This window comes from Balaenoptera borealis (genome assembly GCF_965194805.1).
Source record: "Balaenoptera borealis genome assembly, chromosome: 19".
Lineage (NCBI taxonomy): Eukaryota > Metazoa > Chordata > Mammalia > Artiodactyla > Balaenopteridae > Balaenoptera > Balaenoptera borealis.
This window is the reverse complement of record NC_138878.1, coordinates 63,392,858-63,418,022: the sequence shown is the minus strand read 5'-3', so window position 1 is coordinate 63,418,022 and position 25,165 is coordinate 63,392,858. Positions and strand designations below refer to the sequence as shown.

General features: G+C 44.8%; 1 protein-coding gene across 3 annotated transcripts in view; it reads right to left on the bottom strand.

Annotated features, from left to right (window-relative positions):
- Positions 1–9,319: 9,319 nt before the first annotated feature.
- The window catches only part of LOC309616761 (sialic acid-binding Ig-like lectin 5), a gene marked incomplete at its 5' end in the record, with an annotated part of 28,596 nt that continues 12,750 nt past the window's right edge, over positions 9,320–25,165 (bottom strand). For 2 of the 3 annotated variants that reach the window (XM_082367712.1, XM_082367710.1), the window contains 6 exons: positions 20,316–21,000; positions 21,349–21,445; positions 21,754–22,038; positions 22,124–22,381; positions 24,551–24,598; positions 24,820–25,098. In XM_082367712.1, coding sequence (XP_082223838.1) covers positions 20,538–21,000; positions 21,349–21,445; positions 21,754–22,038; positions 22,124–22,381; positions 24,551–24,598; positions 24,820–25,098 — 1,430 coding nt within the window. In that variant the 3' untranslated portion in view covers positions 20,316–20,537. Of the gene's footprint in view, positions 16,758–20,315; positions 21,001–21,348; positions 21,446–21,753; positions 22,039–22,123; positions 22,382–24,550; positions 24,599–24,819; positions 25,099–25,165 lie in introns of those variants that run through there. The other variant, XM_082367711.1, reaches the window with a different exon arrangement.

The following is a 25,165-nucleotide window of genomic DNA, read 5'->3' as shown; positions in this document are numbered from 1 at the left end:
ATAGTTGTCTCCAACCAGCTGGGATTTTGATGGGAATGTGTTGAATCAGCAGGTCAATTTAGGGAGTACTGTCTTTTTTTTTTAATTAATTTTTATTGGAGTATAGTTGCTTTACAATGTTGTGTTAGTTTCTGCTGTACAACAAAGTGAATCAGCTATACGTGTAGATATATCCCCTCTTTTTTGGCTTTCCTTCCCATTTAGGTCAGCACAAAGCACTGAGTAGAGTTCCCTGGAGAAACATTGCCTTCGTGATGGCACTCTTTCATTCCTTCCTTCAGTTAACCAACATTTTTGAGCACCTCCTTTATGCCAGGCGCTGTTTTAGGGTTTTGGCAGTAGACAAGGATGACACAATCCCTGTCCTCAGTAAACAAGTTGACAGTGAGCATAATTTGATAGCTGTAAGCACGATGAAGAAAAAGAACCCAGGATAATAGGACAGAGAGTTATGGGATGGGGGACGATGGGGAAACAGTTTAGGTCGAGTGGTCAGAGAAGGTTTCTTTGAGGAAGTAACATCTGAGCAGAAACCTAGAGGGAGGAAAGCCATGCCAAGCTGGGGCAAGGAAAGCTGCAGGTCGAGGGAACAGCAATGGCAAGGCTTGAGGAGTTTAGCATGTTTAAGAGAAAAACAATGTTAGCAGCTGGAGGGCAGTGAGAGAGGGGAGACTGGCATGAGACGAAGTCAGATAATGGGTGGAGTCAGCTCCTGTAAGCCATGAGGAGGAGAGTGAATGCAATTCCATTGGAGTATATTAAGAGGCATGACCATGAACTGATTAATTCGGTTTTTAGTTCCCTCTGGCTACCGTGTGAAAAATGGACCACATCGGGGGCAAGAGTGGAAGCACAGAGACCATTGGGAAACTACTTCAGGCTGCCAGAAAAGGTGATGATGGCTTGGCCCACGGTGGTAGCAGTGTAGATCTGGGAGTTATTGTATTGAGGATAGATTCTGGAATTAAAATGAGAAGATGAGTTGGTGAATTAGACACGGAGAGATGAGTGAAAGAAAAGACTCAAAAATGGGACTACCCTGGTGGTGCAGTGGTTTAAGAATCCGCCTGCCAATGCAGGGGACACGGGTTCGAGCCCTGGTCTGGGAAGATCCACATGCCACAGAGCAACTAAGCCCGTGAGGCACAACCACTGAGCCCGCGTGCTGCAACTACTGAAGCCTGCATGCCTAGAGCCCGTGCTCCACAACAAGAGGAGCCACAGCAATAAGAAGCCGCCGTGCTGCAATGAAGAGTAGCCCCTGCTCGCCGCAACTAGAGTAAGCCCGCACGCAGCAACGAAGACCCAACGCAGCCAAAAATCAATCAATCAATAAATTTATTTAAAAAAAAAAAAAGACTCAAAGATGACTCAAGTTTTTCACCCAATCCACTGGGTGGATTTCATCTTATTGTAACTGACAGTTACTACGTCTGTCTCCCCCATCAAACTTTGAGCCCCCTGAGGAAATCACTGGGACTGAGTCACGCTGACTCTCCAGCACCCAGCACAGAGGCTGGAACATAGTAAGTGTCCAATAAATACTGCTGGTGAAAGAACAGTTTTGAATTGGGAGTTGAGTTTTAGTTGTGGTTCTGCCGAGAATTACATTTTTTATAAATAGTTTTAAAAATTGAAATATAATGGACACACCATATAATTACATATAATTATTACCCTTTTAAACTGTGTGATTCAGGAGTTGTCGGTATATTCACAAAAATGTGCAACCATCACCATGATCAAATTCCAGGACATTGTCATCACCCCAAATGAAACGAAAAGAAACACAGTATCCGTTAACATGCAGTCCCCATTTCCCCTAAGCCCCACCCCCATCCCCATCCTCCGGTCTTAAGCAACCACTGAGCTACTTTCTGTATCTGTGTGTTTGCCTATTCTGGACATTTAGCATAAAGGAGATGATGCAATATGTGGTCTTTTGTGTCTGGCTTCTTTCATTAGCGTGATGTTTTCAGGGTTCATTCATCTTGAATCAGAACTCCTTTCATTACTGTGGATGAACAGCATTCCGTTGCACGGATAGACCACATTTTGTTTATCCATTCAACTGATGGACATTTGGGCTGTTTCTACTCTTTGGCTATTATGAATTAGTTATGAATCACACTGCTGCAACTGGTCACTACTTTTCAGTTCACAGCTAATGAGAAATTATCCTTACCTTTCACAGCTCTAGAGATTTAGAAATTTTATCTTACTGAATCTTCTCAACAACCCTGTGAGAGAGATCTCATTGTCACCACTTCACAGAAGAGAGCAGAGACCCCGAGAAGTACAGTGGTCCCCCCTTTATCTTCAGGGGATACGCTCCAAGACCCCCAGTGAATGCCTGTAACTGTATATAGTACTGAACCCTATATATACTATATTTTTTCCTATTCTTACATACCTAAAGTTTAATTTATAAATTGGGCACACTAAGAGATGAACAACAATAACTAATAATAAACAATATAGAACAATTATAATAATATACTGTAGTAAAATGGCTCACAATTTAAAACTTATGAATTGTTTACTTCTGGAATTTCCATTTAATATTTTCAGACCACAGTTGACTGCAGGTCACTGAAACCACAGAAAGCGAAACCGCAGATAAGGGGGGACTACTGTATAGAGACTGACCCAAAGGCTTGCCGCCCTTAGTTTGACAAATTTCAGACTCAATCCTTGACTTCAAAAGCAGTGTACTTTCCATGACATCATTTTCCCTTAAAAACTGCTGTGTAAGCAGGATCAAAGTCATTCTCCTCTCTGAGCCCATTTCCTCATGAATAAAATATGGAAATAAATCAGCTAGCCCTGACCACCTCACAGGGTTGGTAAGATATGCAGAGAAAGAGCTATACACTGTATAGCAATGTGAGTTAAAGGCATCTTCAGCTATGACCTGATGTGACACACAGTATGCCCACCTTTCGCTCATTCCCTCCCTCCCCCCTTCCTTTCCTTCCTTCCCTCCTTTCTTTCTTTCAAAAGGGTTCTAGATTCTTCCTGGAAGTAGACCAGGAGTCAGAAAGCCTAATCTTTGTCTCCTGCTTCTGGAAGATTCTGGGTAAGTCACTTCCCTCACTCTTGGTCTGCATCAGAGATTGCAAACTGGTGGTACCCAAGCTGGATTTGACCCATAAATAGGTTTTGTTTGGCCTCCTAAAAGCTTAATTTATTAAATCAACTTTTTTCTTGTGGGGGGGATAACATTTAAAAATCAGGCTATTTCACACAAAAAAGTGGCAGGCCAGTGGTTAGGACTCTGTGCTCTGTCAAGGGCCTGAGTCTCACAGGGTCGTTCTTAGGATTAAACAAATTACTAGAACAGAGTCTTACATAGTATACACTCAATAAATGTTAGTTACTATTTATTAAATTACCTACTTGGCCTCTCTCAGCATTTGAATTGGGACTACTTCTTTCCACCTCTGTTCTTCTGGTTTTAGAGCCAGCTCTCTGCTTTCCTTTTTTTTTCTTTCTCTCTTTTCTTTTTTCCCCCTTTTTTCTTATACTTCAATTTTTTTCTCTCTTTTTTTAAATTTTTTTTTAATTTATTTTTTTGGCTGTGTTGGGTCTTTATTGCTGCGTGTGGGCTTTCTCTAGTTGCGGTGAGCGGGGGCTACTCTTTGTTGTAATGTGCGGTCTTCTCATCGTTGGTGGCTTCTCTTGTTGCGGAGCACGGGCTCCAGGCACATGGGCTTCAGCAGTTGTGGCACACGGGCTCAGTAGTTGTGGCTCGCAGGCTCTAGAGCGCAGGCTCAGTAGTGGTGGCACACGGGCTTAGTTGCTCCGTGGCATGTGGGATCTTACCAGACCAGGGATCGAACCCATGTCCCCTGCATTGGCAGGCGGGTTCTTAACCACTGCACCACCAGGGAAGTCCTCTCTCTCTGTTTCCACTGTTTTTCTGGTTTAGAGCCAGATCTCTTCTTTTTTTCTTTTTTTTTCTAATATTTTATTTCCTCTCCCCCCCCGCCACCCACTTTCCTATTCCATATTTCTACATGCTTTACAGGACCCCTTTGAGTGGACTCTGCACCAACCCTTAATCCCCACATGTCAAAACAGATTTCCTTTCTCCTACTTACATAAATAAGATGCTGTCCAGGCTTCCAGGTAATGAAGTATTTTCTCTTCTTCACACCCCACAACCATTCCCTTTTTGCACTGCCAAATTTTTTTTTTTTCCTTTTCCCTTCTCTGATTTAAAACTGCATTTGGGTGTTGGAACGAGCCCTGTCTGGGTCCTGGCCCAGGCTTAGCCAGTAAATCACGGAATAACCTTGGTCAACTATTTTCCTCTCTCTGGTTTTTCTTTTATTTCTCCATCTGTAACATGAGTGGGCTTGATTGTTTGAGGTGTGATGATCAGCCTAGCTCTAAAATTCTGATTTCTTCTTGCTCCTCTCTGCCAGCCTTTACAGATACATGGGATGAATCCTCATTACCCTCTTTTTTTTCCTGCCCTTCTATTGCCCTTCATTCATCACTTCTCCTCTCAATTTTACCTGTGTCTCTCATTCCAAGGGTTCCAGGAGATTCTTTATCCTCAGCACACCTCCCTCAGCAGAACGTAAGTAACGCAAAGGGCTTTCCAGACTTCCTAAGGGAGGGACTGAATTTTGGATGACTGACCTACTTAGGTTGCCTGGAAAACGAATTTTCTAGAGAAACCAAGGACTAACAGTGAAACTGATTAGCTGGTTTACACGCGGGATGACTGTGTGACTAATGACTGACTGCCTTGTAGGGGGATTAGCTTATTAAGAGGCTGATTTACAGGCAGCCTAATTTGACTGATTAACAGGGCAGGCTGTAAAGGGGGTGGATGATCTGATTAACTGATTAAATGACTTACGAGGGGACTAACTGTTGCCTCATCGGGGCACTAGCCTGAGCCTCCATCGACACACCGATTGGTGGTCTTACTGATATTGGTGACCCCTTAGCTCCCCTTCAGGCTGACTGGGTGACCCACTTGGTGGCAGGCTGACAAATACAGAGACAGGCTCCCGGTGAGCTGACTGGCTAGTTGGTGAGCTGGCTCTCGGGGAGCCTCCCAATCTGATCCAGAATTGGTCTTTCTGACTAAGGGGCTCTCGGGGGCCTCTCAGGCCGGACAGCCACCTTGGGAGGCCTCACTGACGTCGTAGCTGCCTAGCTGCCCAAGGTCACGCTGACTCACAGAGATGCCCTACTTTCATGGAAGCCCAGTTTGGACAGTCCCAACGCAGGTCCTGCACTCAATAACTGACGGGAAAGCCAACAGGCCCAGTGCGGCCCCGCGAGGCCCCGCGAGGCCCGATGCCGTTGCCTGTCTGCAAATGGAAGGCTGCAGCGCAGTCCCACGTGGAAACTGCCCTGATCCAGGCTGTGTGCCTCCTGCGCATGCGCTGTACGCGTCTACCCGGCAGCCAATCAGCTACTGCATGGGCCTGTCTCATAGCCAATCAGCAACTTCATGGATTAGTAGTCCACAGCCAATCAATGAGGCAGACAAAGCTTTGGGAGTTGATGCACAGCTGCAAGAGCCAATCAGGAGCTGAAAGCGCATGTCCCTCACCTCTTTGTGTGTGTGTGGGGGGCGGGGGCGTGGTGGGGGAAGGGGATCAATCTTCAGGGCTTGAGCCAATCAGTAGTGTGGGTGGTGCTATGGAAATTTAGGAGTCAATTTTCTTCTCGGAGAAGCCTTTTTTGACCACGTTAATGAAAACCATGGCGGGGGGGGGGGGGGGGGGGGGGGGGTGGGGGGGGGTGGTAAATTAGGAGTTTGGGATGAACAGATACACAGTACTATATATAAAATAGATAAACAACAAGGACCTACTGTATAGCACAGGGAACTATATTGAATATCTTGTAATAACGTATAATGGAAAAAAACCTGAAAAAAAATAGTCACTTTGCTGTACACCTGAAACTAACACAACATTGTAAATCAACTATACTTCAATAAAAAAAATTTCAAAAACAAAAAACACTCTACCCTCACCCTGATGGCTCTCATTCACACACACACACACACACACACACACACACACACCTTCCAGAATTCTGATTGGGATTTCATTGGATTAACAGATGAATTTGGGGACAATTTGACCAGGAACACAGCATAATATTCTTTTTCAAAACTGTGATAGGCCTTTTCTCACCTTCTGAGATGGCCCACACTATGTCTGTGTAGTGTGTTTCTCTCCAAATAAATCCATTTCTTACTTTAAAACAAAAATTGTGATAAAATATACATTACATAAAATTCATCATTTTAATCATTTCCACGTGTATAATTGAGTGTCACTAAGTACATTCATATTGCTGTGCAACCATCACCTCTATCCATCTCCAGAAAACTTTCCATCATCCCAAATTTAAACTCTGTAACCATTAAACAGTACCTCCTATTCCTCTCTCCCCTCAACCCCTCGTAATCACCATTCCACTTCCCTTCTCTAAGAATCTGACTAGTCTAAGTACCTCATATAAGTGGGACCACATAATATTTATCCTTTTGTGTTTGGCTTCTTTCACTTAACATAATGTTTTCAAGGTTCATCCATGTTGTAGCATGTAACAAGATTTCTTTCCTTTTTAAGGCTGAATAATATTCTGGTGTGTGTGTGTGTCTGTGTGTGTGTGTGTATATATATATATGCCACATTTTGTTTATCCATTCATCTGCCAATAGACACTTTGGTTGTTCCACCTTTTGGCTATTGTGGTGCTGCTGCTATGAACATTGGTTTACAAATACCTGTTTGAGTCCTTGCTTTCATTTCTTTGGGGTACATACCCAGAAGTGGAAGTACTGGATCATATGGTCATTCTATGTGTAATTTTTTGAGGATCCTTCAGACTGTTTTCCACAGTGGCTTCAACATTTTACATTCTCACCAGCAATGCACAAGGGTTCCAATTTCTCTGAAACTTCATCAACCTTATTTTTTCTTTCTTTGGTAATAGCCATCCTAATAGGTATGAAGTAATATCTCATTATTACTTTTATATCTTCTTTGGAGAAACGTCTTTTCAAGTCTTTGACATTTTAAAAATTGGATTATTTGTATTTGTTGAGTTGTAGGAGCTCTTTATATCTTGTAGATGTTAACCCTTTTTCAGAGATATGATTTGCAAATATTTTCTCCCATTCTGGGTGTTGCCTTTTCACTATGTTGATAATGTTACTAGATACACAAATGTTTTTAATTTTGGTGAAGTCCAATTTTTTCACTTTTCTTTTGTTGTCTCTGTTTCGCTGTCATATCTAAGGAATATTGGCCTGTGGTTTTATTTTCTTGTAGTCTCTTTGTCTGGCTTTGGTATCAGGGTAGCATTGGCCTCAAAGAATGAGTTAGGAAGTGTTCCCTCCTCTTTGATTTTTTGGAAGAGTTTAATAAAGATTGGTGTTAATTCTTCTTTAAATGTTTAGTAGAATTCATTCATGAAGCCATCTGGTCCTGAGCTTTTCTTTGTTGTGAGGTTTTAAATTACTGATTCAATCTTATTACTAGTTACAGGTCTATTCAGATTTTCTATTTCTTCATGATTTAGTCTTAGTAGATTGTGTGTTTCTAGGAATTTGTCCATTCATCTGGGTTACCCAATTTGTTGCTATACAATTGTTAATAGTACTCTTATAATCTTTTTTTTTATTTTTGTAGAATCAGTAGTAATATTCTCACTTTCATTTCTGATTTTTGTAATTTGAGTCTTTTCTCTTTCATTCTTAGTTCATCTAGTTAAAAGTTGGTCAGTCTTGTACTTCCCTGGTGGTACAGTGGTTAAGAATCCGGCTGCCAATGCAGGGGACACGGGTTCGAGCCCTGGTCCGGGAAGATCCCACATGCCGCGGAGCAACTAATCCTGTGCGCCACAACTACTGAGCCTGCGCTCTAGAGCCCGCGAGCCACAACTACTGAGCCTGTGAGTCACAACTACTGAAGCCCGCATGCCTAGAACCCATGCTCTGCAGCTAGAGAAGCCACCACAATGAGAAGCCCACGCACTGCGACGAAGAGTAGCCCCCACTCACCGCGACTAGAGAAAGCCCACGCGCAGCAACGAGGACCCAGCACAGCCAAAAATAAAATAAATAAATTTATATTTTAAAAAGTTGGGGCTTCCCTGGTGGCGCAGTGGTTGAGAGTCTGCCTGCCAATGCAAGGCACACGGGTTCGAGCCCTGGTCTGGGAAGATCCCACATGCCGCGGAGCAACTGGGCCCGTGGGCCACAGCCGCTGAACCTGCGCGTCTGGAGCCTGTGCTCCGCAACAAGAGAGGCCGCGACAGTGAGAGGCCCGCGCACCGCGATGAAGAGTGGCCCCTGCTTGCCGCAACTAGAGAAAGCCCTCGCACAGAAACAAAGACCCAACACAGCCATAAATAAATAAGTGAATAATTAAAAAAAAAAAAAAAAAGTTGGTCAGTCTTGTTGATCTTTTCAAAGAATCAACTTTTAGTTTTGTTGATTTCTTCTATTGCTTTTCTATTCATTTATCTCCATTCTAATCTTTATTATTTATTTCCTTCTGCCAGCTTTAGGTTTAGTTTTGTTTTGTTTTTCTAGCTTCTTAATCTGTAAAATTATGTGGTTTGTTTGAAACCTTTCTTCTTTTTCAATGTAAGCATCTACAGCTATAAATTTTTCTTTTAGCACTGCTTTGACAGCATCCCATAAATTTTGGTATGTGTTTTGGTTTTCATTTGTCCCAAGGTATTTTCTAATTTCCCCAGTGACTTCTTCTTGGACTCTTGATTGTTGAAGAGCGTGCTGTTTAATTTCCACATATTTGTGAGTTTTCCAGTTTCCTTTCTGTTATCGATTTCTAGTTTTATTCCACTGTGATCGGAAGGGATGCTTTGTCTGATTTCCATATTTTAAACTTTATTAAGACTTGTTTTTTAACAAAGAGAAGTTTCCTTTTCCCTGTTGCAATAATCCCATTCCCCTTATTGCAATAATCCTTTTGAATAAACTCTCTTTTTATCGTAATCCAGATTTGTTTTTTGTGTGACAGACTGAAGGATGAAGTCCAGCCTCCTCAACATGGCTACAAAGTCTTTGGAGAGCAGAGACCAGTCAAAGTTTCTAGGGATGTGACCTCACCTTGTCTCCTTTACCCCAGGTTTCACTACTGCACACTGATCACTCTTGCCCAAACAGCTGCCAGATCCTCTCCCACCTCCTTGTTTTATACCTGATGTTATTACTATCTGGGCTGCTTTTCGTTTTCTCTGCTTGGCCAACTCCTGCTTTTCTCTTAATACCCTATGTCCATCTTGAAAGGAACCTCATCACACTGTGTTTTAATAGGTTACGTATTTTTGTTCCTTTCCCAAACCTTACCCCATGAACTTGAACTCCTCTGAGGCAGAAACTGTATCTTCTTCCTCTTGTTATTCTCAGTGTATGGTAGAATGCAGATTGGGAACAACAACAAAAAGAAGTTTGGGGAACAAAGAAATGAGGAGCAAATGTAGGAATTTCCCAAGCCTCCTCTCATGAATGCGATGCAAAGGAACTGAAATGCACTTAATTGTTTTGAAACTTTTCCAGGAGTGAGGAAATGGTGTTTGTGGTGACTTTGAAAAGAAGAACTGGGGAAAGTTTGTCCTTCCACTGAAGTTTCTGTGTGAGTGCAGAGGAGGGAGGCTCTAACCCAGTGGTTCTGCTGGGGGGTGGGGGACTTTTTGCTCTCCCACGGGCATTTGGTAATGTTTGGAGACATTTTTGGTTGTCAAAACTGGTCAGGGGAAGCTACTGACATCTCATGGATAGAGATCAGAGGTGCTCCTTGACATCCTACAATGCACAAGACACACCCGCACAACAAAGAATCATTCAGCCCCCAAATGCCCAGATATCAATAGTGCTGAGGTTGATAAACCGTGCTCTAATCCACCCACGGGAAAGTGCAGGGGTGGGGGCGGGGTAAAGCAGGGAATGTATTGATAGCTTGTTTGAGGAGGTGATATTTGAGCCAGATCTCAAAGGATAAGCACGTATCGCAAAGATGGAGAAAGGGGACAATATTATAGTGGGATGGGACCATATGAATGAAGGTTGGAGAGACAGGAAGGGGTATGAGATCTTCAGGGATGTGGCTAAGGTGTGTGAAGTGGTGGCTAAAAGGGGGTGTGGTTAGGGTAGATGAGAGCGCCAAATCCTAACCACTAGACCACCGGGGAGCGCCAAGGGTAGATGAAGGTGTGAGTGTGAAAGTTCTTGAATAACTCTCACTGAAGTTGATACTTCCTCTTGAGGGAAAGGGGCAGGCATGGAAGGACATTTAGGAGGGGAGGGACAGAGTTGGAGCTGCGTATTCACTCCCTCTGCTGCTGGTGGTGGTGATGGGCTGGATGGGGTGACACCGGAGCCCAGATTTTTGAGGAGGACGGTGTTTTAACGATCAGGGGAGAGAGGCCAGGCTGGGATAGAGAAGAGGGGACAGATCAGGGAGTTGTTGACTCAGTGGGAACTGGTGAAGAAAGAGGGGGGGAATCGAAACAGAACCCTGACCACGAAGACTTGAAATAAGCCTCATATTTCTGCTTCGCTAACTTGCATGTCAACATCCTTTACCCATGACCACAGAAACACCCACTTGATGAGGGTGCCACACATTTACAGCTTCAAACCTAGCGGCTGTTGAGTAAGTTTAATGATTACCTGGGCAGTGTTCGGCTGGGTGCGCTGTGACCAGCCACCTGCAGGTGACAGTCACTGCGGGCTCACCAAGCGCAGGGCACTGCACCATGCCTGTGGGCATGAATTCACTGAATTCTCAAAACAACAAAATGAGCTAAGGAATGTTGTCATCCCCATTTGACGCGTGAGCAAGTGGCAGTAGCAAGAGGTTAATTGGTGAGGCAGGTGCTTGAATCCTGGTGGAAGGACTTTACATTACTGTTATTAGCATTATCATTATTATTTTAATAAAGGAGAAATTCTCATGACATAAAATTAACCATTTTAAAGTGAACAATTTAGTGGCATTTAGTATATGCACAATGTTTTGTAACCAACACCTCTATCTAGTTCCAAAACATTTCCCATCACCCCAAAAAGAAACTCCGTACCCATTAAACACTTACTCTCCAGTTCCTCCTCCCCAAAGCCCCCGGCAGCCCCTAATCTGCTTTCAGTCTCTATGGATTTACCTATTTTGGATGTTTCATGTAAATGGAATTTTACAATATGTGACCATTTGTGTCTTGCATCTTTCATTTAGCATATTTTTGAGGTTCATCCATGTCGTAAAGTGTATCCGTGCTTCTATGGCCGAATGATATGCCATTGTATGGATGGATCACAGTTTGTTTGTTCATTCATCCATTGATAGATATTTGGATTTTTTCCATTTTTTTGGTTATTAGGAAAGGGCTTACAATTTTTTTCTTTTCCATTATGGCTTATTACAAGATATTTAATATAGTTCCCTGTGCTGGACAGTAGGACCTTGTTATTTATCCATTCTGTATATAATAGTTTGCATCTGCTAATCCCAAGCTCCCAGTCCATCCCCTCCCCTCTTCCACCCCCCCCTTCCCAGCAACCACAAGTCTGTTCTCTATAACTGAGTCTGTTTCTGTTTCACAGGTAAGTTCATTTGTGTCATATTTTAGATTCCACATGTAAGTGATATCATATGGTATTTGTCTTTCTCTGTCTGACTTTCTTCACTTAGTATGATAATCTCTCAGTCCATCCATGCTGTTACAAATGGCATTATTTCATTCTTTTTTATGGCCGAGTAATATTCCATTGTATATGAATACCACATCTTCTTGATTCATTCAACTGTCGATGGACATTTAGGTTGTTTCCATGTCTTAGCTACTGTAAATAGTGCTGCTGTGAACATTGGGGTGCATGTATCTTTTTGAATTAGAGTTTTCTTTGGATATATGCCCAGGAGTGGGATTGCAGGATCATATGGTAACTCTATTTTTAGTTTTTTAAGGAACCTACATACTGCTCCCTATAGTGGCTGCACCAATTTACATCCCTACCAACAATGTAGGCGGGTTAGGGGCTTACAATTTTAATAGCTGCCCTCCTCTGCCTTCACTAAGACAGGTTAGACAGCCTCTAGGCCCTGTGATTAAAACTACAGTGGATGGGGCTTCCCTGGTGGCGCAGTGGTTGAGAATCTGCCTGCCAATGCAGGGGACACGGGTTCGAGCCCTGGTCTGGGAAGATCCCACATGCCACGGAGCAACTAGGCCCGTGAGCCACAACTACTGAGCCTGTGCGTCTGGAGCCTGTGCTCTGCAACAAGAGAGGCCACGATAGTGAGAGGCCCGTGCTCCGCGATGAAGGGTGGCCCCCGCTTGCTGCAACTAGAGAAAGCCCTAGCATAGAAACGAAGACCCAACATAGCAATCAATCAATCAATCAATCAATCAATCTTTAAAAAATAAAAAACTACAGTGGAGAGATGAATGAGGTCTGTGGGGTTCCAGAGGAGGGAGTTCCAGAATCTTCCCCAGGGGACTTCCATGGTGGCACAGTGGTTAAGACTCTGTGGTCCCAGTGCAGGGGGCCCGGGTTTGATCCCTGGTCTGGGAACTAAATCCCACATGCATGCCGCAAGTAAGAGTTCTCATGCCACAACTAAGGAACTGACAAGCTGCTACTAAGGAGCCGGTGAGCCTGCCTGCTGCAACTAAGACCCAATGCAAATAAATAAATAAATATTAAAAAAAAAAAAAAGACTCTTCCCCAGGATGATAGGACAGGGTTGAAGAAGGCTTCGTGCTGAAAGCTGGGCCTTGAATACTACTGGACCTGGTAGCTGGGTCTTGAGGCACTTTATACAGTGGCCAGAGGGAGCTTACAACCCCCGGGGAGAGGAGAAGATGCAGACTCACCAGATTCAGGAAGTGGTTCAGACAGTGGCCTCTTGGAGGAACAGACAGAGAGGAACCTAAATGGAAACCGGAGAGACTGGAGAAGGGGAGGAGGCCTGTTTCACAAGATCCAAGAAGTGCTGGGCCAGAAATTGTGTCCTGGTAGGGAGATGGAGCTAATCTGGGCACAGGGGTGCGATGCTCTCCTTGGTTGATATTGGGAGTCAGACACCGTGCTACTGGATGCACATTCTCGAGTCCCGGACGGAGGACACAGGGGAGAACCAGGCTTGAGGGGTGATGCAGAGTCCGGCTTGGGATACATTGAAAGCAAAGCACCTGTGGTCAATCAGGGAGAGATGTGGAGGAGGACACTGGGATTCAGAACTTAGGAGAGAGGATTGGGCTGGAAACAACATGGGAAGCCTCAGCAGAGCCCGGCTGTGTCTTCCCCTTGCACTTGAGTGCAAATCATTTCAAAGGTTTACTGAGTCCAGTTTATGTGTTGTGTCCAAGGCTAGGCTCTGAAAACACAAGGCTGGACCTAGTACTGTCCCTGCCCTGGGGAAGCTTATAGTTTGGTGGAAATCAGAGTTAGAAACTTACAAGGATCATCTTTTTAAAGCTTAATGGAAATTTTATTCAAGAGTAATATTCATATAGAAAAGAGCACACATCACAATTGTTTGACTCAAAAATGTTTCATAGGGACTTCCCTGGTGGCGCAGTGGTTAAGAATCCACCTGCCAATGCAGGGGACACGGGTTCGAGCCTTGGTTCGGGAAGATCCCACACGCCACAGAGCAACAAATCCCGTGAGCCACAACTCCTGAGCCTGCGTGCTGCAACTACTGAAGCCCTGGTGCCCTAGAGCCCATGCTCTGCAACAAGAGAAGCCACTGCAATGAGAAGCCCACGCACCGCAACAAAGAGTAGCCCCCGCTCGCCGCAACTGGAGAAAGCCCGTGTGCAGCAACAAAGACCCAATGCAGCCAAAAATAAATAAAAAATAAATTTGAAAAAAAAAAAAAAAAGAATAGGAGTAAGACCCAGTATTTAAAAAAAAACAATAACCTTTCAGAGAGTGAATATATCTGAGCAATGAGTGCCCAGATCAAGAAACAGATCCTTACTGGAAACCCCAGGATACCCCTACTGCCCTCCTACAGCCACTACCCGCTGCGGGTTACCAGTATCTGGACTTCTAATACCTAAGATCAGGGTTTGTTTTTTTTTTCAGCTGTGCCACACGGCTTGTGGGATCTTAGTCCCCCAACCAGGGACTGAATCTGGGCCCTCAGCAGTGAAAGCTGCTTTTTAACATTTTTTTCCTTTTTTTTAAGATTAGTTTTGTCTGAACCTCATATCAAGGATATCACATAGTATGTACGCTTTGTGCCTGGGTTCTTTCACTCAACATTGTTTGGAAGATTCATACATGTTGTGTGCAGTTGTTACGTTTTCCATTGCGTGAATAATTTACTATCTATTTACCTGTCTTACTGTTTTGGTTTTTTTTTTTAGACTGAAGTATAGTTGATTTACAGTGTTGTGTTAGTTTCTGGTGTACAGCACAGTGATTCAGCCATGTGTATATATATGTACATATATATGTACTTTTTCATATTCTTTTCCACTATGGCTTATTACAAGATACTGAATATAGTTCCCTGTGCTATACAGTAGGACCTTGTTGTCGCCTGTCTTACTGTTGATGGGAATTTGGGCAGGTTCCTGTTTTCAGCCATTACAACAAGCACTGCTATGAACACTCTTGTATACATTTGGTGAACATGTGTACGTGCTTCTGTTGGGTGCACACCTGGGAGTTGAATGGCTCTCTCGTGTGCTCAGTGTTAGTAGAGAGTGACAAATGCTTTCCCGAGCGGTTGTACCAATTCTCACTCCTACCAGCAGTGTAGGAGAGTTCCAGTTGCGCCACATCTTCACCAACACTTGATGTTCTTTAAGGAAACATTTTTTATTGTGATGAAGTATCCATGACATACTGGTTTAACCATGTTTCAAGTGTACAATTCAATGGCATTAAGCATATTCACATTGTGCAACCATCATCACCATCCATCTCTAGAACTTTTTCATCATCCCAAACTGGAATTCTGTACCCACTAAACATTAACTGTCCACCGACACCCCCAGTCCCCAGCCCCTGGTAACCACTATATAGTACTTTTTTAAAAATCGTGGTTAAAAAAAAAATAACATAAAATTTACCATCTTAACCATTTTTAAGTGTACGGTATAATAGTGTTAATTATATGCACATTGTTGGCCATCAAATCTCTAGAATGTTTTCATCTTGCAAAAATGAAACTCTACACCTATTGAATAGCAACTTCCTAACTCCCCTTCTCTGAGTCTCCCCCAGGGCCCCTCTACCTTCTGTTTCAGAGTTTGATTTCTTTAAATACTTCCTATAGCTGGAATCATGCAGCATTTGTCATTCTGTAACTGGTTTATTTCACTAAGCGTAATATCCTCAACACTTGATTTCCTTGATATTATTTTTACTATCTTAGCCAATGTAACTATGCAGTTGGCACCATTGTGATTTTAATTTTTATTTCCTTGACAGCTACAGAAGTTGAATACTTTTCTGTATGCTTATTGGCCATTTGACTATCTTGTCTTTCTATTCGGTTGTCTGCCTTTTTCTAATTGATTTGTGGGAGCTCTTTACATATCCCTTTAAACTTTTTTTCAAATTTATTTATTTATTTATTTTATAATTTATATATATATATATTTATTATTCTTATTATTTTAATTTATTTATTTTTGGCTGCGTTGGGTCTTTGTTGCTGCATGCGGGCTTTCTCTAGTCAGGGTGAGTGGGGGCTACTCTTTGTTGCGGTGCACGGGCTTCTCATTGTGGTGGCTTCTCTTGTTACGGAGCATGGGCTCTAGGCATGCGGGCTTCAGTAGTTGTGGCTCGCGGGCTCTAGAGCACAGGCTCGAGCCTGTTGTGGCGCATGGGCTTAGTTGCTCTGCGGCATGTGGGATCTTCCCGGACCAGGGCTTGAACCCGTGTCCCCTGCATTGGCAGGCGGATTCTTAACCACTGTGCCACCAGGGAAGCCCTCAAATTTATTTTTAAATTATTTGTTATTTAAAAAAATATATTCATTATATATTCTAGGTGTCCTTTGTTAGATACATGTATTGGGAAATATCTTCTCCATCCAGAGAGGTAAATTTAGGTTTACTTTAAAAAAATAATACATGTTTCATCTCCTCCCTCCCGGAAAAACAAACAAACAAAAAATAATTCATGTTCTTAAAAATAGTCAGGCAAAATAGAAATATGTGGTAGAGCCAAAAGCTGACATCTCCCTCCATCCTGAGGTAAACTTAACACATAACAATGTAGTTAACAACTCCCAAAGTGCATTTTTCCCACTTAACAATATACCTAATGGATATTATCCCCATTTTACAGAGAAGGAAACTGAAGCACAGAGAGGTAAAGTGACTTGCCTGATATAACACCCTTAGGGTTACCAGGGCCTGGATTTGAACCTAGGACTCTCTGTGACCTTTAGCCACTCCAAGGAGCTTCACATTCTCATTTATAAGCTCTGGCTCAGAGGGCAGTCAAGTCTTCAAGAATCGGTGCCTGGCACACATTTTCTTCAGAGATGCATTTTCTGGGCTCCAGCCTGGTTCTGGGGTTGGGGGCGGGGGCATTATTTCTGGATCTTGATCTCTGAGTACTCGGTGGTGTCCTGGTCTTGAAAGTTGTGGGTCCTCAGCCTGCGGAAATTGAGGGTGGCGTAATGGAGCTCCTGCTCCTTCCCTGAGGTGGAGGTGGCCGGAGCTGGGGTCTGGTAGTCTGAGGGGCTGTCTGAACAGGATTCATTGAGGTGACCCTGAGTGGGACGAGAGAAGAGCTTCAGAGCTGGCTGTTGAGGTCTGGAGAAGGGAACCTGGGGCTTGAGGGGGGCAATTATTCCCTTATCCATTTCACACCCATTTCCTGAGGATTCACTCATTCATTCACTCGCTCATTCATTCATTCATTCCTTTAATCATAGTGGTCTGCTCTTCTTGTTACTCACCCCACTGAATCCTTACAACTTCCCTCCATGGATCATATAAATATTACCCTCATTTTACAATTAGGAAAACAGACTGAGTGAGCAAGGTGAAGTGATTCTTCCACAGACAAGATCCCTGACCTTGGACAGTCTATGAGGACAAGGAGACTGTATGAAATTGTTGCAAACTCAAAACCTATCGAATTGCAAAATGTGACTTGATGGACAGAAGCAGGGTGCTGTGGGTGAGAGTCACAGAGGTCTGCAGGAGACCTGCACTACCCTCCAGGGGCTCACAGTGTGGTGGGGACAGGCCTGTGATTATTACAGGGATGCATGATGACAGTCGGTCTGGAATAGGGCAGGGGAATATTTAAATGACATAAAAAAAGAATGCAATAAAACAGAAACAGACTCACTGACATAGAGAACAGACTTGTGGTTGCCAAGGAGGGGGGGGTGGGGGAGGGATGGATTGGGAGTTTGGCATTAGCAGATGCAAAGTATTATATATAGGATGGATAAACAACAAGGCCCTACTGTATAGCACAGGGAACTATACTCAGTATCCAGTAATAGGGTTTCCCTGGTGGCACAGTGGTTAAGAATCCGCCTGCCAATGCAGGGGACATGGGTTTGAGCCCCGGTCCGGGAAGATCTCACATGCCGCGGAGCAACTAAGCCCGTGCGCCACAACTACTGAGCCCACGTGTCACAACTACTGAAGCCTGTGCGCCTAGAGCCCATGCTTTGCAACAAGAGAAGCTACTGCAACACGAAGCCCGTGCACCGCAACGAAGAGTAGCCCCCGCTTGCCACAACTAGAGAAAGCCCACATGCAGCAACGAAGACCCAACGCAGCCAAAAATAAATAAATAAGTTCATTAATTAAAAAAAAAATCCAGTGATAAACCATAATGGAAAGGAATATGAAAAAGAATGTGTATATATATATATATATATATATATATATATATATATATATCTGAATCACTTTGCTGTACAGCAGAAATTAACACAACATTGTAAATCAGCTATACTTCAATAAAATAAATTTTTCAAAAAAGAATGAAATAATGCCATTTTCAGCAACATGGAGGGACCTAGAGATTATCATACTAAGTGAAGTAAGTCAGACAGAGAAAGACAAATATCATATGATATCGTTTATATGTGGAATCTAAAAGAATGATACAAAAGAACTTATTTACAAAACAGAAACAGACTCACAGACAGAAAACAAACTTATGGTTACAGGGGAGGCAGGGAGGGATAAATCAGGAGTTTGGGATTAGCAGATACACACTATTACATATAAAACAGATAAACAACAGGGCCCTACTGTATAGCACTGGGAACTATGTATAATATCTTTTAATAAACTATAATGGAAAATAATCTGAAAAAGAATATACATATAGGAATCACTTTGCTGTATACCAGAAACTAACACAATATTGTAAATCAACTCTAGTTCAATAAAAAAATAATAATAAAAAAATTAATTGGGGCAAGAAAGATGACTGAGGGCTTGACCAGTGCAAATGGGATCAGGACAGAGGAAATCTCGAATGCAAACGCACAAAGTCACAAAGAGCGAGCCCTGCCTGGAGATATAAGGATCCTGGAACCACTTACAATATGGGGCAGGGGCGGGGGGATTTGCACACCAACAAGCATGTCTGTAGCACCAGCTGGGTGTCCTACAATTCAGAGCAATTCTGACACTGTTAAGGGCTCAGTCCCACAAGCCTGCCCCACCCTCAACCTCACATGCCAATCACAAGCCCCAGATTCTCACCTGTGCTTCTGACCAGACAGCTGTCAATCAGAGATTCCCACAACCCCTCTCCTCAGATTCCATTAATTTGCTAGAGCAGCTCCCAGAACTCAGAGAAATATTTCACTTATTAAATTAGCTGTTTTTTTTTTTAAATTAAAGGATATAACTCAGGAACAGCCAGATGGAAGAGATGTGTAGGGCAAGGTATAGGGAAAGGGTGCAGAGTTTCCATGTCCTCTCCGATTGCTTCATCCTCTTCAAATCTCCACTTGTTCACCAACCTGGAAGCTCTCTGAGCCCCATACTTTGGGGGGTTTTATGGAGGCTTCATTCCATAGCCATGATTGACTGAATCATTGTTCCTTGGGGATTAAACTCATCCTCCAGCCCCTTTCCCATCCCTGGAGGTCAGGGCGTGGGACTGAAAGTTCCAATCCCCCAATTGCATGGTTGGTTCTCCCAGCAACCAGCCCCAATCCTTAGGTGCTTCCCAAAAGTCACCCCATGAATCTAACAAGAGATACCTTTATCACTCCCATCACAGGAAAGTTCAACGGTTCTAGGAGCTCTGTGCCAGGAATAGGGGATAAAGACCAAATATATATTTCTTATTATAAATCATAATATCATAGAATATAATAAGCTCATTTTGTGGGGAGGGACAAGATGCCGGCTGGAGAACTTGGCAGGGGACAGATCACAGAACACCAGACTGAAGAATTTGGTCTTGATTCCCTAGGCCTGCACTGTCCAGCACAGGAGCCCCCAGCCACACGTGGCTCTTGAGCCTATGAAATGTGGTGAGCCAGAACAAAGATGTGCTGTGAGTACAAAATGCATACTGGAGTTCAAAGTCAAGAAAGAAAGAAAGAAAGAGAAAGAAGAAAGAAAGAAAGAAAGAAAGGAAAGAAAGAAAGAAAGAAAGAAAGAAAGAAAGAAAGATAGAGAAAGAAAGAAAGAAAGGAAGGAAGGAAGGAAGGGAGGAAGGGAGGAAGGGAGAAAGAAAGGAGGAAAGAAAGAAAGAAGGAAAGAAAGAGAAAGAAAGGAAGGAAGGAAGGAAGGGAGGAAGGGAGGAAGGGAGAAAGAAAGGAGGAAAGAAGGGAAGAAAGAAGGAAAAAAAGAGGGACTTCCCTGGTGGCGCAATGGTTAAGAATCCTCCTGTCAATGCAGGGGACATGGGATTCGAGCCCTGGTCCCTGGAGGATCCCACATGCCACGGAGCAACTAAGCCCGTGAGCCACAACTACTGAGCCTGCACTCTAGAGCCCAAGAGCCACAACTACTGAGCCTGTGAGCCACAACTACTGAAGCTCTTGCACCTAGAGCCTGTGCTCTGCAACAAAAGTCACCACAATGAGAAGCCCATGCACCACAACGAAGAGTAGCCCCCACTCGCTGCAACTAGAGAAAGCCTGCCTGCAGCAACAAAGACCCACGCAGCCAAAAATAAATAAATTTAAAAAAAGAAAGAAAGAAAGAAAGGGGGAGGGGGAGGGAGGGAGGGAGGAAGGAAGGAAGAAAAAGAAAGAAAGAAAAAAGAGGAAGGAAGGGAGAAAGAGAGAGAGAAAGAAAGAAAGAAAGAAAGAAAGAAAAAGAAAGAAAGAAAGAGAGAAAGAAAGAAAGACAGAAAAAGAAAGAAAGAAAGAAAGAAATCTCAATAATTTGTATGTTTATATTGACTGTTGATGACATGATGTTTGAAATAATACTTTGGCTACATTGGGTTAAATAAAATATTATATTAAAATTGATCTCATGTTCCTTTCTACTTTTTTAACGTGGCTAAGTTTTAAGTTATATACATGGCTCGCATCATATTTCTGTTGGATCTAGACAGTGGAGAGCAAGCACAGGGTGACCGAAGGACAGCTGTTATGGGAATTTCTTGCCGAGAGCTTGTTCGGGGAGAGAGATGAAGCCAGTGACCCAGCAGAGAGAATGTGAGGGCTCAGCAGGGAAGGGGCCAAATGGAGATGAGCTTTGCTAAAAGGAAGATGGACAAGACTTGGGCAATTCTTGGCTCTGGGAAGTGATGGAGGGGAAAGAGGAGAGGGTGATTTGAGTGCAACAGGAAATTCAGGAGGAAGAACAAATTTGGAGGTGGGGAGGAGGAACTCATTTTTTGAGGTGCTGAGTAAGCTGCTATGGCCCCTGTTGGGGGAGAGGTGTCCAGTGGAGACACTGGATGGAAAGTTGCCCACATCACTCACCAGAGAGATGGAACTCAACGCTGGACGGACGCCATCTCTGCTTGATGCCTTCTCCGCTGACTTCTTCCTGTAGATCTTCACTCTGAAGAGAGAGACCAGGGCCTTTCAGCTTGGTGGGCTCACTGCATGGAGCTGAGAAGGACTGACTGAGTGCAGGCTGGCGTCCAGCTGCAGAGACCATGACCAGAACACCTGTTCCCTCCTCCAGGATGGCTGGCACCAGAGTCCACACTTGGCCCAGATGTCAGGAGGCTACATTCCTGATGCCGATTCAACTAACTGCCCTCCTTCCTGGCTTCATCACTCTACCAGGGCCCTCAGCTCTGAGCTTTGAGTTCTGAAAAATTCTTTGAGTCTCCCCCTCCTTTGCCCCCTGCCCCCCGTACCACCACCTCGGGAAGTCTTGTCCCAAACTGGGGCCACCACTCACACGAAGAAGATGAGGCAGAGGCAGACAGCTAGCAGGGCTGTGACGCCAGATCCCCCGACGGCCCCCAAAGCCACACCGGTCCTGGGTGCTGGCCTCCCTGCAGATAAGACACTTGGGGTGACCTCCAGTGTCCCTAAGCAGGCACCTAAGTGACCAGCCTTCTCAAATCCATGACCCACGAGTGTGCCCACTTCTATCCAGGACTCTGTCCTTTGTCCCCCATCCTTCTATATGATTGTAGCCTCCTGTGTCCCCAGCCCCCACCCCAGCCAACCGACAGAGGACCCTGAACTCTAGTTCCCCTTTTGCCCTGAATCAGGCTCATTTCTCTCCCTCTCAGTATCTTCTAGCACGCAGACTCGTGTGTCCCCTTTCCCCGGACATGGCCCTTCACAGCTCCCAGACCTGGCAGCAGCAGGACAGTGGCGCTCTGTTTCCCGTGGCCGTTCAGGGCCTCGCAGCTGAGTCTGAGGCCAGAGCTGAGCCCCTCGCTGAGGCTCAGGGAGCTGTTGGCCCAGGGCCCAGCCGAGCTGGAGGTGACCTTGAAGGAGGCGTTGCTGAAATTCCCCTCCAGCAGCCCCTCCCCCAGCCGCCAGCGCAGGGAGGGGACCGGCTGAGCTCGGGAGGAGCAGCTGCAATGCAGACCCTCATCCTCCGGGGAGCAGGAGGGTCCCAGCAGCTGCGGGGGGTCTGTGGGGAGAGATGGGAGGGATCAGAGGAGACTCTCCTCTCCCTAGAACCCAGGCGTCCTTCCCTCAGGTGTGTTCCAACTCACTTTTCACAACGAGGCTCAGAGATGCTTCCTGGGAGGCCAGCGGATGCTGAGCTCGGCAGACATATTTCCCATGGTCCCCCAGTTCCACCCGGGGCAGCTCCAGGACCCCAGGGGTCGAGGAATTTGAGGGGCTCAGGGTCAGGCTCCCCCGGGTCCAGCTCATCGTGGCCGGAGGGTTGCTGTCGGTGACACAGTCCAGGCGTAGGAACTGGCCCTCCTGGACTGGGAGAGATAGGCTTTTGCCCAGAGTTTCAGGTCCTGGCAAGACAGAGAGAAAGCTAGCTTCAGTCTGCCCGTCTGTCTCTCTGTCTCTTCCATTGCCTGATGGCTCATGTCTTCCTGTTTTGTAGCATTTGTCAATTTCCTCTGTGTAAAAACTCCCATCTTGGCCAATTTCAAGCACCTAATTTGAAGCCACTGAACCCAGAAGTGGGAAAAGACGGACACAAGTGCACAACTGGCTCTCGCCAACCAGTCAGAGCTAATCCCAGTACATCATTGAATGCAACTTAAAAAAAAATGGCGGGAGTTCCCTGGTGGTCCAGTGGTTAGGATTCTGTGCTTCCGCTGCAGGGGGCACGGGCTTGATCCCTGGTTGGGGAACTAAGATCCCACAAGCCATGCGGTGCGGCCAAGAAAAAGGGCATGTTTTTGCCTAGCAAAATCACCATACACTAAGTCAAAAGCCCATGATTAGGCTGGAAATAAATCCTTTCAACGAATACGAAGATGATTGCGTTAATATGCAGAGTTTCTTCAAATCATCAAGAAAAAGACCACAAAGAAATACGCATGGTTTTTAAACACAATGAAAGATACTCAACCTATTCACAAAATGATAATGCAAGTTAACATGATAGTGTATTCCCTTATGGTATCAGCAAGGATGAAAATGTTTAGCAGGGAAGTAGACACATAGCAGGGGGTAGTGTAAACAGAACAACTTCCATGTAGCTCGATTTGGCAATATCTGTAGAAATTACAAACATACCCTTTGATCCAGGACTTTCTTCTCACTCAAAAGTTATCTTCCAGACCCACACTTTTGTCTTGTCTTTGCAAAGGATTGGAAACACCATAGTTTTCCACTAACAGGAGACCTATTAAGTACTTTATCATATAATATACTTCTAATTGGAAAACCATGGGGTCATCATTAAGAATGAGGAAGGTTTCCTATGTACAGATACAGGAAAATCTCCAAGATATACCAAGTTTGAGAAAAAGGTGAGTTTAGTTTGTAGAAATGTACCAACGTCACTTCCTTAGTTGTGACAAATACGCCATGTTGATGGAGGATATTAATGATGAGGTGAGAGATTTGTGGAAAGTCTCTGTACCATGTGAGTCTAAAATTACTCCACATGAAAAGTTTATTAAAAAATAATAATAGAGATGCAAAGCATGTGGGTAGTATGGTCTGCATATATGTGTGTGTTTTAAAATGTATATGTGTAGGTTATATTCGAAAAGATAACCAAGAGGGGAGATACACAAGTGCCGAATACTGTTTTATTCTTATTAAATTTTGCTAGGGACTGAACTATGTTCCCCTCAAATTCATATGTCAAAGCCCTAACCTCCAGTATGATGGTGTTTGGAGGTATTTGGATGGGTCTTTGAGAAGTTATTAGGGTTATATGAGATCATGAGATTGAGACTTTCACGATGACTTTAGTGGTCTTATAAGAGATACCAGAGAACGTAGACAAAAAGCAGCCATGTACAAGCCAGGAAGCGAGCCTTCACCAGGAACCCAATCAGCCAGCACGTTGACCTTAGACTTCCCAGCCTCCAGAACTGTGAGAAATAAATTCCTATTTTTTAAGCCACCTCGTCTCTGGTATTTTATTATGGCAGCCTGAGCTGACTAACACACATTGTATGCTTATTATTTCATTTTATTTATTTATTTTAAACTACGTTTTATTTCTTGTTTTATTTATTTATTTTTTTTGGCCGCACCGTGCGGCATGCAGGATCTTAGTTCCCTGACCAGGGATCGAACCTGCACCCCCTGCTTTGGGAGCGTGGAGTCTTAACCACTGGACCGCCAGGGAAGTCCCGTATGCTTACTATTTTAAACAATAACGTTAAAATGAGGGAAGGAAACTGAAGGAGTAGGTGGGGTCTAGATCCTAAGGAGGACGAGGGCAGGATGTGGGAGAAGGATGTAATCCTGGCAGTGGGGACAGCCACGTCCAACAGACAAGGAAGAGGCCACGCGATACCCCATGAGAGCAAGGTCAGCGAGAGGCGGAGGCCAGTTTGTAAGCGGATGAGCCAGTGGGGGGTTTCCCACCTCTGCTGTCCCCACCCCAGGCCTGAGCCTCTCTGCCATCTGAGTTCTGAAGCCCAGCTCTGCTCCGAAGGGCAGAGACACTTCCACTTCCACCACACCCCTGGAGAAGGGAGGTTTCGACCTACCTGTGCCTTCTTTCCGGAACACTCTGATGGTCGGCTTCTGGGGTGCATCTGGACAGACAGACATAACTGTCCCTTTTTCGGTGGCAGGAAGGTAGGCATTGGCCCTTTTCCCCCAGAAACATTAGAAATAGGAAGAGGGCGGAGTAGTGTCCTCTTTCCTTCCTCCCCAGTTCCAGCTCGCAGGGCTCAGTACCCAGTAGCCCAGGCCCTACCTCCCCGCCCTGACGCCCTCCGCCCTCAGGGACCCGGCGTCCTGGCCCCGCGCTCACAGGACACGTTGAGCCTGACGGTCCTCTCCGTGCTCACGCCAGCTCCGGGGAAGGTCACTCGACAGGTGAGGTTGGTGCCATGGTCCTGGGGCCTCAGGGCGAGGGTGAGCACTGAGGAATGGGGACTCTTGGGGTGCAGGGAAGTGAGGGCAGCCCCGATCCAGGAGAAGGTGTGGGGTGTCCCCCTCTCACAGGCCCAGGGCACTGCACAGGTGATGTTCCTGGGGCGGCCGGATTCCAGGGTCCCCTGGACGCGGATGTCGGGTGTCTGTGTCAGAGCTGAAGAGGAGAGAGAAAAGGACCCAGGCCCTGGAGGGGGGACCCCGAGTGTGCCCCTCAGAGCGGT